This window comes from Mya arenaria, chromosome 11 (genome assembly GCF_026914265.1).
Source record: "Mya arenaria isolate MELC-2E11 chromosome 11, ASM2691426v1".
Classification (NCBI taxonomy): Eukaryota; Metazoa; Mollusca; class Bivalvia; order Myida; family Myidae; genus Mya; species Mya arenaria.
The window spans coordinates 32,864,523-32,879,359 of NC_069132.1; the positions used below are offsets into that span (position 1 = coordinate 32,864,523).

Here is a 14,837-nt window from a genome sequence, read left to right on the forward strand (position 1 = left end):
TATTGAAGTATGTGTTATGATTGTTCAGTGATTCTGTACATTCTCAAGAATATAACCAACTGTATTTTTAATGACTTTGGTAATTCTAAACCTTGAGTTGAAGGAGAATGTAATAAACTTATAGTAAAAAGACATGCTCAAGTCTGATTCTTGTGTGGTACTGAAAACTTGGTGCGGTATTCAAATACCTACTCAGATTTAACTTAAGTTTAAGCTTAGAAAGTGTGTGTTGATTGGACTTTAAACAACTGGCCAATTGACTGAATAAATGCACTGAGGCATGTCTAAGAATAAGGATAAGAATCATACTGAATACTGCCCCTTGGGCCAGATTCAATATCACTCATATCCTTATTCTTAGACATGCCTCAGTGATTCAATTCAGTCTATTGGCCAGCTACATGTATTTTTACAGTCCATTTCTACTCTTAAATTTAAGTGAAATCTAAGTTGGTAATTCAATAGGGCCCCAGGCCCGCATTGCTCAATAAATCTTTAGTGTATCAAGCTTAAAAGTTATTTGGTTTAGCCAAATTATTGTCTTTGACTCAATTCTTTTAAAGGTCTCAAAACTCTATAAAATATTACTCAATTTATATCGAAAAAAAAAAAAAAATCTGCTTAGCATGATCCAGTGACAAGGGTCCTACAATTGTATGAGAAATTGGGGTCAGTGTGGGAATCAAACTTGGAACCTTTAATTAGAAATGGACACCAATACCACTAGATTACCATACCTTATAAAATACTTGGAGCATTTTAGAAGAACAGGATGTATTTTGTCATTGATAGATCATAGAGATTCATGCTAAACGCTTGCTTACAATAGTTCTCATATTTTACAAAAATATCAGACAAACATGACAGAAAATCATTAAAATATGATAATATTTAATTTGATACCTTTTATTGATGCAAAAACATCCGTTTAAAAGCAAACGCTGTGAATAATAACACTTTCCATCATACAATGTGTAGAGCTGGTAGTCTGTGAGCTCTGTAATGTCACATAGAACCTGAAATTAATACTTTTTTTCCTTCCATTTCAGACTCCATGTTTTTGGCCGTCAAGATGTGGCGAACCAGAAAATACAGACTATGGTAAGTAGCCCAGTACTCCGCTAATATAATCCTGGGTTGAGATCCTTAGGTGGAGTGGTCCAAGATTTTTGCGACATAAGGGCGAAATGGTGTATGCAATGACCTTCATTATAAAGTTGGTCCTTAAAAGATGTGTTACAACTATTTGCGAATGACCTTGTCAGTCTGTTAATGTAATCACATTTACAATGTCATTTATCAACAAAGAGACAGTCAATATATACTGCTCCAAAAATTGTTTCAAACAGTAAGAGTTCAGCACTTTATATATATTGGCTGTAACCATGCCAACCATGTGAGCATAATTTAAAGCTATGATTTAATTGTTCGGTTGATGTTATACCAATGCAAACTGTACATGTTTGGTTGATTTCCGGAGTTATGAGCTCACTGCTTCAGTAGTTAGGTCATGATGATATTTCATAGTATATTCGAGTCACCACTCATATATCGAGGGCACTGAATCTTGGGAAGGAATGCTAGTGATAATTTAGCTAGTCTGTCTTTTGAAGAAAATAAGACGAAGTATTGTCAAATCCTTGGTCTCCTATTCATCGTTGTTAAACGTTTCAACATAATTAAATGATACTTTATACAAATGTAACCGGATTCAATACATTCATATATAGCAAGGCCAATTACTTATGAATTATGCCCCTTGATTGACTGAATAAAAAACAACCCAAAACACAGTGGAGTCTGCTCCCAGACTGTCTTGTTCTGATCTTTCTCTGGAAGAATTTACAGTATGTTTTTACCCACTACAGCTCTAAACTTATATCAATGGTTCATGGGTAGCAACCCGTACATGCTGGTGTTGATTTTAAAGGCCATGAGAAAGTACTTAGCTTGGGGAAGGAACCCGTTACGTTTGAATAAAAGAGGACGGCTTTTCAGTTAAGAAAGGTTTTATTATTATTCTTTGATGCAAAATATAAATATTCTATGTAGAACAATGTATTTATTACAGCTGTGTATTTATGCAAGAGGACAATGCAGAATAAGCAGAGATTGGAACTTGCCGATTACGAGGCGGAAAATCTCGCCCGACTGCAGAAAATGTTCTCGCGGAAGTGGGAGTTCATCTTCATGCAAGCAGAAGCTCAAGCTAAGTATGTCTTAGGGAGGTGAAATTAATGTTGATGTTGTTGTTGAGTTAAAATATAAGATGTTTCATTGGTTGATCTGCCCATATGATTATTCATAATTTCATGCAGGCATTCAAGTTTAGTGCTGCTTATTTGGGCCCAACTCCTTTGTATATATATATATTTATGTTGAAATATTTGTATTCGAATATGGTATGTAAATCTGTTTATATGCATTAAAATATTATTAAATCAAGTGATGCTAATCCCGATGAAAAGGAGAGGGTTACATTGTACTTGTTTTACCAATGTTTTATCATTCTTACTATTCTCAATTGAATTCAATGTAAGTTTCATGCAAAATATTAAACACAGAATTCGTAACATTATTTTCCCTTGAAATTAGTTAATTGAATATTCCGCAATATAAATCATGACATGGTGTAGTTACACATATTTTTAGTGTATATATGTGTTACGTATGTTTCAGAGTGGACAAGAAGCGCGACAAACTGGAACGAAAGGTGCTAGACAGCCAGGAACGTGCATTCTGGGATGTACACAGACCAGTCGTATGTACTAAACATTGTGTTGTATGTATAATTTATTGTGTTATCACACATTCTCACAGGACTTGGGATTTTGCATGCACGGAAGTTTATCTTGCATAATCTACATTTTTCTTTCAATATCTTATAATTAATTCATTATTGTAACAGTAGCAAATGTACTTAGTCCCTTTTGATTTGTCTTATTTGAGTAATTTTCTTTTCTTTTGGCTTTATTGTTACCAGTTTCTCTTTATAGAGTTATGTCCCCTGTTTTCAAATTTTGTTTGAAATGTATGATACCAATTCTTTTAAAGAGTCACAATGGAGCTTTTATCCAAATTAGTAAGAAAGAGATACTTCATGATGCACATATTTTATATTACCATATGAGCTCTGGGCCCATGGTAAAGAACAGTCTCAACCCTGTCTCAGAAATACTACTTTTATTAAATTATAAAGAATCATCTTTAAAGGGGCTAGACACCAGATGATACAATTGCAAGAAAAAAAGAAAATTGTCAAAATCTTACATAAAATTGACATGGTTGTGAACAATCTTACTTACACAGTTCTTGTGCATTTTTTTTATTCGAAATTTTCTTGGGTTGTCACCAATGTAAGTCCCAGTAGGTTTAAAAATAGTGTCAGTATATTTATCTTTACTCGTAACAGATATGATTTAGAACTGGGAAACCATTATGTGTTATTTTAAATGGGGAAACACAGATGAGACATGAAGATGAGTGTTGCGTTTATTATTTTAATAAAGTAAATAATAATATAAAGTGATGTATACTTGGCCTCCTACTAGTTCGCATTGACAAGTCTATGAAAACACTGTATTTGCCTATATTTGGACCATCTGGTGTCTAGCCCCTTTAATTCATTAGTTTTACCAAATTAAATGTAAGAATTGCACAATTTAAAATAAGAATAAAATCCAGCAAATTTCATCATCAATACTCAACTAGAAGGTACAATGACATGAAGATTTACATTTATGCCAGATGAGTCTGAATTCTGACTTGACACTGTTCGCAATTACAGCGTCTGGTTAATACTAAACTATGAACCTTCCATTAGAATTTTACCATCAAAAATCGCCAATATAATACTATTCTGACAGGAACTGAATATACCTATTTGGTGTCAAATTTTGTGTCAAATTTTGTGTGCTTTATAGATACTAACCCATGTCAGATACAGCTAAATTTTAAAAAAAGTATTGGATGATGATGTTAAGACTTATTTTTGAGAAAACTTCAATATTCGTGGAACCAAATGCAACAAAGAAATTCCCAGTCATTTTTACAAATCCCCTACCCGAAATCCCAAGTTCTGTGAGAATGTGTGTATATATATATATGTTGTTGTTGTTGTTGTTGTGATACAAATTTTCATCGAACCAAAGCCTCTGATTTTGGGCAAAACTGGAGTAAACTGACACCATTATAATGGTATAACATTATACTGACATAGGATTTATTTATAGAGTAATTATGTTTTACATTAAGTCATGTTACTTAGACTCCATATTGTTGAGCTGTATGGCACGATATTGTGCCTTTAAACACAATTGTTACAAATTGAATAATCATTATTAAAAATGTTAAAATGAATGAATCTTAAGATGTTTTTTTTTAATTTCTTCCAAACTGCGTTCACAAGATTGTCACAGCCGAATCATTTTCTTAATGATTTATGACATTTAATTAAGTCGTGTTTCCTTAGCAACCATGGCTTTCATCCTGACTTATTTCAACTGCTGTCAATGTGTTTGTTTCAAACCGTCTGTTTGTTTAATAATGCTTAAATGAGTCATCAAACTTTCATATATTCTGAAAGTAAATTATAAGCTAGTTGGAACATTTTAACATTAATTAGGTATGACTTCATTTGTAACATCAAATTTAGTTCTCAAAGTGTGCAATTCATGGTCTTACTTGTAAACATACAACTTATGCAATTTTAGAGATATCATCATAAAATTATCAGTATTTTTCTGAAATGTAAATAAATTGAATTACCCAAAAAAGAAAATGGCCTTCAATCACTTGTGTAGACTCGTATAAAAGCGCTTTGTTTGTTTAAGCCAATAAAAAAACAACAAAAAAAACCAACACATAAATGCAAGTCTCTCAAACTGGTTCAAACTTTTGTCAAGTTTTATAATGGTTATAATGTCAAAAAAGGAGGTGGCTTGTGCATACATGCCATATTTGTAAACAGTTTCCCAGGGGATTTTGTTCAGAATCCCGGGGGATTTGAGTCACATGCCAGGGGATTTTCATTATTGGCATTAAATTTTAGAGCTTTGGCACAGATAGCATTTCACTTTTTTACCCTTTATTTGTGGGATGAAGAATCACTGATGTTTATTGTTTATTTCAGCCTGGCTGTGTAAATACCACTGAAGTTGATATAAAGAAAGCTTGTCGCATGAACAGACATTCCAAAATGTCGCGGGTAGGTACCTGGGTACGTTGACAGCATTTTGCTTTATAATTTATTATTTTGTAGTTTTAGAACTTGTTTGTCAATAAAAGAATCATTTTGAAGCTTTAATTTCACTGGTTTCCTGTGTTTGATTCTTAGCTTGACTGTCTTTTCAAAGAAAAAATGGTATTGTCATAATCCTGATATCAGCTCCATCATGCAAAAGCAACGATTTGCCCAAACTTGACGACTGTTTAAGATTTTCTACTGAAACTTGTTCTACTTGTTAACAACAACAATATCCTTTCGTGTTATAAGTCCTATCACTGTGTATAAAATATTTGTTGAGCTATGTCCCCTGATGTGCAGAACAATTGGATAAGCGTAAGAAAATGCTTGTGGTGCTTTTGTTATGCATTTGCCAGTAAATAGAGAACATTTATTTTATTTGTGTTTTTTTAAACAGCACGATTGATTTACATCAAGCTTATATTGCACTGAAAACTAACATTTCATTTTTGGCATTCTTTGCAACATTCCATGAGCGATAACCTTTCGACCACTCATTTATTTCACCAATATAACTACTGAAAAACGTAAAATATCCATGCACTTAATTTAGGAATTTGATTTGATTAAGGTTGTTTTACATCTGTAGTATAGATAGAAAAGTGGACTAATTAGGCTTTAACATATATTTTTAGCAAGTCTTTTTTTCGAAGAAAACCCCCCAAGGTAATTGTCATAGCCTTAATGTCATGGGCAGTGGTGGCAGCATCGTCTGTGTTATATGTGAAAATGTTTGATACGTGGCCATAACTAAAAAACCATTTAAGATATTCATATGAAACTTGGTACACATGTTGGCCATATGTATAGCAGGGCCCATAACTCTGGCTTATCGGACCATGCTCTATGCCCTACTGAAAACAACAACAAGATGAGTGTTTGTGTTTGCTACTTCTACATGTTGATTAATCTATAATATATTCACATGAAGCTCTTTGGAAATTTTCTGTTTGTAGAAACATTTTTTCTCTCCATTTTATTTCTGATAATATGGTTACAAATAATTTGACTCATTATAGCTCTAGCGTTTATTTATTTTTTTGAAATTGTCCAGATTTGTAAACTACATACATTGTTTAATATGGCCGCTAAATTTAAACTCTTAGTGTTTCCATTTAGGATGTTAAAATTTAAATCACTAAGGTTATGACCTTTAACACTGCCAAATGCTCATAAATGTGGTTAGTAAGTAGTTATTTAGACCGTTATTTTCTTGATTACAGAGCCCCTCTAGTCAGGTGAGCTAACCATGCTTTTTGAGTCATTTTCCTTTTAAGGCACTTTCAAAATGGACCTAAGGGAGGATATTTGTATTGCAGGCATTATTTAGAGAGTACTTTATTTCCCGGTCAAAAATGTTACCTGTTTTTTCACAGTTTATTTACTGCTAAAATTTCTTTGCATTTTTAGCTTTCCTTTTTTTTTGAAGAAAAGAGAGTCCAGGTATTAAATAGCGTTGGTGTCAGCAGCATCCGCTTCTTTGAGCCTGCAAAAACCTTTGCCATAACTCCAAATTGTTCAAGATATTAAAAATGAAACTTGGTATGTGTGTTGCAATAGACAAAAACACATGTAAAGTAAGGCCAATTACTCTGGCTTAAATAATTGTTGAGTAATACCCCCTGTTGACTAAAAACACAAAAACAGATTAGGGTTGGCGTTCGCTTTAGGGCTCTGCTCTCATCTTTGATCAGTTTGATGCAACAGTTGGAACTCCCACAGGCTTGTCCCATCTGCTGCAAGATTGAATGGAATGTATTTAACTTCCCTGGTTTTTTGAAGGAAGAAAGTTGAGCCTGATTACAGAATGACCATTGGTTTAACAACTGCATGGAACAGGATAATATTTTAACATACACAGGATCTCACTGGAGCATTTATATGGGATATCTTTTGGTGTTCCTTACAGAAATACCAATTAATAGTTATGTCTTCTATGTACTATCATCTAAGACATAGTAATGTACGAGTCGGATGAGGCCTTTTTACAAATTGAACCTTAGGTCCATTTGCTTTTCAACCATTTAAAAATGACACAAATGTGAAGTACATAGATGTACATGTGCCTTTCCCAGTCAATGTTTGTGCCATGAGTGCTAGCTAATTCAGTAATTGAATGCAATGTATTTGTTTTTATTTTTCACCAACAAAACACTGATGGATATATTCACTGCTGTGCACCATTTTGTAAATCTTAATGTGTTTCATGTAAAGGGCTTTTCAGCAGATGAAATGTTAAACTTACTGTGTTAATTGGTAGCTTTTCCTTTTTTTAAAGAAAAAAAGATGAAGTCATGTCGAAGCCTTTATGTCGTTGTTGGCTTCGGAGGCGTCGTTGTGTTAAGCACTTAGCATTAGCTAAAAAAGATCTCTAAATATGATCATGAAACATGGTACACATGTTGCCAATGACAATACACTTGTGTGCAGATAGACCCATAACTCTGGCTATTATAATAGTCTAGTTATGTCCCTTTATTGATGGAATACACAGATGAACGTTGGTACCAGCTTGTGATGTTTCTGTTTCTAATTTTAAATACAATAGGCCAACGGTTCAGACTTTTTTTAAAGTTAACAACATTTTTAACAGCATTGTTGGTAACTTTTAAGTTGAAATATTTTATGATGTGCTTGTAAGAAGTACTGCAGATCAAAAGTGTGTCCATGAAACTAAGAGAGTATGAAAGATGATGTTAACTTCAACAAAGTTCTGAACTTCTATGATAGAAGTGATTGTTTAATATTAATTGCAGAAATAATTCAACAATGAGATATGGTTTCACATAATGCTTAAAAAATATTCATGATATTTTCAAAAAGTATAGTTTGTGATTATACTGTTCATGTATATTGTTGTGAAGCTTAAATCTCTTGAACAATGTTGTTTCGTATAAATATAATAAGTACCAGTCAACGATCAATATCTTACAAAACAGACCAAATATTTATTTATCATACCTTGTCTAATATTCCTTTTCAGCATCAAAATATGTTTTAGGGTCTGTTTTATTTTAGCCTCGATATTTCCATTTCTTTAGTAGAGTTTCTTATGAATAGTCATTTAATGTTACACAAGCTCACATAGATGATAATCTATTGACAGATATAAATGGATCTACTTTTTTCAGCCTAACTACGCAGTTCCTGGTGGAAGAATAAGTCCGAGCGTGTCGGAGGCCGATCTTAACCATCCTGCTGATACTGTCCGCAAGGACTTCTCACATGCCGTAAGTATTGAACATATTCTCTCATATTGACTCAATCTGTACTTAAATCTTAAAGCTTGATTGTGACTAAGCTGAAAATGTATAGAACTCACGCTCCAGTCTATTTCTTTGCAGAAACAAGTGTCCATTATGAAAGACTATGAAAACAAATTGTTGCCCCTGTGCATATAGAAATAGAAGCAGATATTGAGTTCTTCCATTAAGGTGACAAAAGTACCTTTGTGATCAGACCCACAACCTCTTGGATGAGTGACCATTCTCATCTTTACCGCTAATATTGAAAGTGTTATGTCTGCTCATCACCTGAGAGGTCATGGGTTCAAGCCCCATCAGGGGTTTGTTCTCATGGTCTTGCAAGAATGGATGTCAGTATGAGTTTCTACCCAGGAAACAGACTAAAAAGTCTTATAGCTTTCTTTATAATCAAGCTGAAAGATCTAAATATAATCTAAGACCTTTAGAAATTAGCACCAGCTTTTACTACTTACTTTTCTAGTCATCAGGCAAACATGGATCACTGTTAGTACTCAAAACATCATAATACATGTTTAAAGCTGCACTCTCACAGATTTACCATTTTTACAACTTTTTTTTATTTTTTGTCATGGAAAGAGAAAATTTTTGTGAAGATATCTGCAAACCAATGATAAAAGTTTGCTGACAAAAGATCAGATCGCAGATTTTCATATTTCCATTCGAAAATTAAAGTTTTATGGCTTAAACCATTTACAACGGTTTAAGAAAAATGCATAAAACATCATTTTTTGAACTGAAATATAAAATTTGTGATCTAATTTTTATCAGCAGTCTTTTATAACTGGTTTCAATGGATTTTCGCAAAAAATGGCTCATTCAAATACAAAAAAAAAAGTTGTCAAAACGTTAAATCTGTGAGAGTGCAGTTTTAATGTTGTCAATGATATTTAACAAATATTGAATACAGTCATGTACAAAAAGTCATGTATAATTGCAACTGAACACATCTTTTATTCTCTCGAATATTTGACAGATCGACTTGTTGAAAAAGAAGTTAGAAAAGAGACGAGTAAAGATATCAAAAGTTACTGAGAGGTAAGTTTTAACCCTGGTCCGATACAGCTTAAATGTCTACTTTTACACTGAATATTACTGTTGGAATATATCATGCACATTGCCAGCCAAATAACTAACCATTCTGAATCATCTTTAAATACAGTGTACAGCATTTCATCACTAAGAGTTTGAAGTTAATAGAATCAAGGTCAATTGTTGTGCTCAGTCTTCAGAAACTCTGTCTTAAGATTGAAAAATTAAGTAAAATCTTAATGGCAATAAAAGGCTTTGAGAAATGCATGAGTCAGCAATAGTTTTTTATTCATACATGTATATATGAAGGAAAATTTTGCATTATAATCTCGTAGGATAGTTAGTAAGGGTGAAGTAAGGGGAGGAAATCTTTGTTGTATTTCAGTTATGTAGCCTACTACGAGCAGTATGCTGAGTATGACGCATTCTGCACCCCCGCCGACCCAACGAACCCATGGATCACAGACAGCACCGAGTTCTGGGATCAAGATAAAACTATGTGAGTTCTCTCCCTTTGTTCTGCTTAGTCATATAATAAGAATAGGAATAAAATGATGATTAATACTATTGGAAATTGTTCATGAGTAATGTTGATGATAATCGATTGCATTACCTTTAAATCGAAGCTTAACTTTGATGAAAAGACAAGCTATTTAACAAAGGCATCGATCTCAGCCCTCATTTATAAGCTCATCTCTTTTTTTGAGAAAGTAAGGCAAGGTTGACCGTTGTCATCATGAAACTACTAAAATGTTATCCATAACAAATATTTCCACATATTTACATGATTTACAATAATATTATGTAATCCATAACTTAACACATATTTACATTAAAAATATTTGTGTTATACAAGAATGTTTAAATAATATTTCTGCTGCAAATTGTGAAGCAGTGGGCATGGTCATTTGACCAAAATTAACATGTTATGGCTTGTGTTGTGCATAAGTGCCTGCTGCATTTTTGAAAATTGTGGGCATTCCAATTTAACTATTAGTAACATGTTTTGTATGTGCTGTACAGGATAGTAGAGTTTACCCACTGCAGCTGGTGAAGCGATGTGTTCCAATATAACCAATAGCAACATGTTTTGTTTGTGTTGTACAGGATGTAAGGGCTTACCATTTGCAGTTGGTGAAATGGGTGATGTTCCATGTACATGTAACCATGTTTTGTTTTTGTTGTACAGGATACGAGAGTTTTCCCTCTGCAGTTGGTGAAATGGGGAATGTTCCCATGTACATGTAACCATGTTTTGTTTTTAGCTCTACTGGCCAAAGGCCAGAAGAGCTTATGCGATGGTAATGTGTACATAGTATGTGCATCCGTGCGTCCGTGCGTCTGTAAACAATTGCTTGTGAACACGATACAGTCTTCAGTTTTGATTGTATCTCGATGAAACTTGTACAGTATCTAGATATCCATTCGAGCTCAGTTCCTTTCGAAAACCAGCCAGATCCGCCCATGAATGCCTAGATTAAGGGCCATGAAAGTTTTAAAGAAATGCTTTCTATTTTTAGCCAGGTCTGCATGAGCGAATTCTATTTTTAGCCAAGTTTACATGTACATGTAAATTCAAGTCTAGAGTTTAGGGAGGGATTGCAAGTCTAGGATTTTGAGAGACAATTTGCTTTTTGCCTCTGCAGTTGATTTTGTGAATTACTCTGCCTTGTTCTTGTTGAAAGCCCAAAGGCCATTTTTTAGCTTTAAGTTCTGTAGTTTGCGCATTCATCTTAACAAAATTGGTCGTGAATGTTTAAGTTATGCACATGGTGTCATTACTGGCCTCACCCAGAGTTCACAGGTTTGGTAAACATAAATCTGGAAAGGTTTGAAAATCTTTTTGTGTGTTCGTGCATCCATCTCAGCACAATTGATTGTGAATTGTGTTCAAATTGATCAATGTTGTCCTAGGATGCCCTTGACTTTGACCTTTTGACCAACTTTTTTTAACTTTTAAAACTACAGAAATTTTTACTATGAGTACAGTTTTGAAAGCATTTTTTTTTTGTCAGATGACTTTTACTTGGCACATATTAAAATAGTTCATGCAACTAATCTGCTTACAATACTCTCTGGGCTCAGATGTTGAACGTGCTACGTTTTCAGGTAACCCAAACACAAAACATAAACTATATGTCTGTTGCCTTTTACCCATACATACATGCTCTGGATTGATATGACCACAAAAGCCATGCCAGTAGAGCATAGGCCCTTTTGGGCCTCTTGTTGTTGTACAGGATAAGAGTTTTCCCTCTGCAGTTGGTGAAATGGGGAATGTTCCCATGTACAATTTGTAACCATGTTTTGTTTTCGTTGTACAGGAGACGAGAGTTTTCCCTCTGCAGTTGGTGAAATGGGGGATGTTCCCATGTACATGTAACCATGTTTTGTTTGTGTTGTACAGGATAAGAGAGTTTTCCCTCTGCAGTTGGTGAAATGGGGAATGTTCCCATGTACATGTAACCATGGTTTGTTTTCGTTGTACGGGATATGAGAGTTTTCCCTCTGCAGTTGGTGAAATGGGGAATGTTCCAATGTACAATTTGTAACCATGTTTATTTTGTGTTGTACAGGATACAAGAGTTTTCCCTCTGCAGTTGGTGAAATGGGGAATGTTCCAATGTACAATTTGTAACCATGTTTATTTTGTGTTGTACAGGATACAAGAGTTTTCCCTCTGCAGTTGGTGAAATGGGGGATGTTCCCATGTAACCAATAGTAACATGTTTTGTTTGTGTTGTACAGGATACGAGAGTTTTCTCTCTGCAGTTGGAGAAATGGGGGATGTTCCCATGTAACCAATAGTAACATGTTTTGTTTGTGTTGTTCAGGATACTAGAGTCTTCCCACTTCAGCTAGTGAAATGGGGGATGTTCCCTTGTAACCAATAGTAACGTTTTTTGTTTGAGTTGTACAGATATTAAAGTTTTCCCTTTGCAGTTGGTGAAGCGGGGGATTTTCCCCTGTTACAAAAAGCAACACATAACTCCCCATAACAGGTGAAGTGTTAGGTGTTTATATAACAAATGGTAACATGTTTTGGTGTTTATGCAGAAGTTAAAGAGATATTCCATTGTAGCGGCTGAAACAGCTGGTTTTGTTATGATACCAATAGTAACATGTTTTATGCGTTTATTGCAGGAGTGCTAGAGATATCCCGCTGCGACGGGTGAAGCGATGGGCATTTTCCGTGGAGGAGCTTCTGAAAGATCCTGCAGGCAAGGACCAGTTCAGCAAGTTTCTTGACAAGGAGTTCTCCGGTGAAAACCTCAAGTATGTGCTATAGATTTACTATCTTGAGGAGATTTTTAGTTAATTTTGTGTGCGCTTTAAGTTTCTTGTATCTTGTAACAATTTTCTTATCAATTACTATCAGCTGTTTTCTTATGCTATTTGATGTAAAATATGTTAATTTTATTTGTATCTCAAAATCATTTTAGCTAAGATATTGTTATTGACATTAGTCCAAAAACTTAAATGCTGGAGGCAAGGCATATACATGATAGATTTTCACATGAAACTGAGTTGATATCATTTACAATAATTAAATTACAAGACTAATAACTCTGACTGAAGCATGTCTGTGACATGTTTTCATGTGTTGTTGTTTACTGTATGTTTTTTCTACTGCAGATTCTGGCTGGCGTGTCAGGAGTTACGAGGTGTAAAGTTATCAGAATTACATGAACGCGTCCATGAAATATACTCGTAAGTGGTTTTCAGTATAACCACATTAAGTTAATTTTTGAGAAGACTTCACTTTTGAAATTTACTTTCATCACAAAAATCTTTCAATGGTTAAAATGGCTACATTGTATATGATAACAATAGTTATTACTCAGAAGCTAGTTTTTTGCTTGTTTGTTTTTGAAAGAAAACAGTTGATGTGTTGTGATATGCTTGATGTTGTCATTGGCAGTGTCGTTGTCTTGAAGTATCAATGACCTTGGCCATACATGTACCTGGTATCTTAACAAGCATTAAAGATATTCACATGAAACTTAGTATATAATGTTGCCAACAGAATTATGCAAGTATGTAGCAAGATCCATTACCCTGGCTTGAATAATTGTTCTTTTATTTCTGTTTTTAAAGAAATAAAACAATTTTGTACCCAAATGTCATGTTGCCAAGAGAATTCTGTGAGACCCACAATCCAATTTTAATAATTGTTTAATAATTGTTGATTTATTTCCCTTTTTAATGAATATTCAGCAACAAATAATGGAGCAGGGTGCTGGTTTAGTCATGTGCTGCACTTGATTGAACCATATAATCACATCAGTTAGATTTTTAAACTATACTTTTTATATACAAATACTTATTGTGTATAAATCTAATTAATTGAAATGTCTTTCTTGCAAAATGTATCGTCTTGATGTTAATAAATGAGCTATACCCAAACTCACACACATATATATATATAATATTGTTCATAAGGCCTCAAGTAAAATACTAAATATTTCCCCTAACATGACAGACTCATAAAATGATTGCTGAAAGTGTGAGGATATGTGTTTTATAAATGTTTTGTACAACCCGCCTTAGAACAAAAAATATTTGTTTCAACAGCATACTAGCTGTATTATTTTCCCTTAAAGAAATATTAATATTCCTAGTTTAAAAATAATCACATTTTATTCTAACACAAACCTATTCAGTCTAACATGAAAATTCATTCTCTGAAAATTTGATATACACAAAAAATTATCAAACGACCCACCCTCAATCTACGTTGGTCATGTGAGACGAAACTAATAATAATGTTTTAAATCTGACCTGACATCTTATATTGTACTAAACAAGCCTCTTAATTAAGCTGTTGCATATATTTCAGTGAGTTTTTGGCTCCTGGAGCTCACAATCCCGTCAATATAGATGCTCGGATAGCTGAACTGGTGCGCAAACGTGTAGATGACAACCCAAATAGATACTGTTTTTCAGAAGCTCAGGTTGGTGAAGCTATTTTCTGCTGCTATGTTTTTGATATTGCAGCTTTATAAAATGTTAGGGACAATATTTAGCACATCTGTTTTCCAATGAAAAAAAGTCATAGCGTTGGCATTTTGTCATGGAGAATTTTCAAAAGGATTTATGATATTGACATGAAATTTGGTTCTTTTGTTCATTAGTACAATATGCACATGTTAATCTCTTAAGTTCCATAACTCTGATTCAAATATTTGTTTCAAAATGAATTGGCGGCTGTATAGAGATATACTTTTTAAATTTTATGTGAAATTTCCTTGAAATCAGGTTAAAAATGTGTATTGCTGGTCACCGGGTGCACTTCC

The 14,837-nt window shown here is 33.8% G+C and overlaps 1 protein-coding gene across 6 annotated transcripts in view; it reads left to right on the forward strand.

Annotated features, from left to right (window-relative positions):
* LOC128208081 (regulator of G-protein signaling 7-like) overlaps positions 1-14,837 on the forward strand; it is an 85,613-nt gene that overhangs the window by 62,682 nt on the left and 8,094 nt on the right. For 3 of the 6 annotated variants that reach the window (XM_052911414.1, XM_052911415.1, XM_052911416.1), the window contains exons 7-17: positions 1,050-1,101; positions 2,072-2,213; positions 2,680-2,761; positions 5,132-5,218; positions 5,546-5,560; positions 8,377-8,475; positions 9,485-9,546; positions 9,926-10,039; positions 12,685-12,816; positions 13,177-13,251; positions 14,381-14,495. In XM_052911414.1, coding sequence (XP_052767374.1) covers positions 1,050-1,101; positions 2,072-2,213; positions 2,680-2,761; positions 5,132-5,218; positions 5,546-5,560; positions 8,377-8,475; positions 9,485-9,546; positions 9,926-10,039; positions 12,685-12,816; positions 13,177-13,251; positions 14,381-14,495 — 975 coding nt within the window. The remainder of the gene's footprint in view (positions 1-1,049; positions 1,102-2,071; positions 2,214-2,679; positions 2,762-5,131; positions 5,219-5,545; positions 5,561-8,376; positions 8,476-9,484; positions 9,547-9,925; positions 10,040-12,684; positions 12,817-13,176; positions 13,252-14,380; positions 14,496-14,837) is intronic. The other 3 variants (XM_052911419.1, XM_052911420.1, XM_052911418.1) reach the window with 2 other exon arrangements.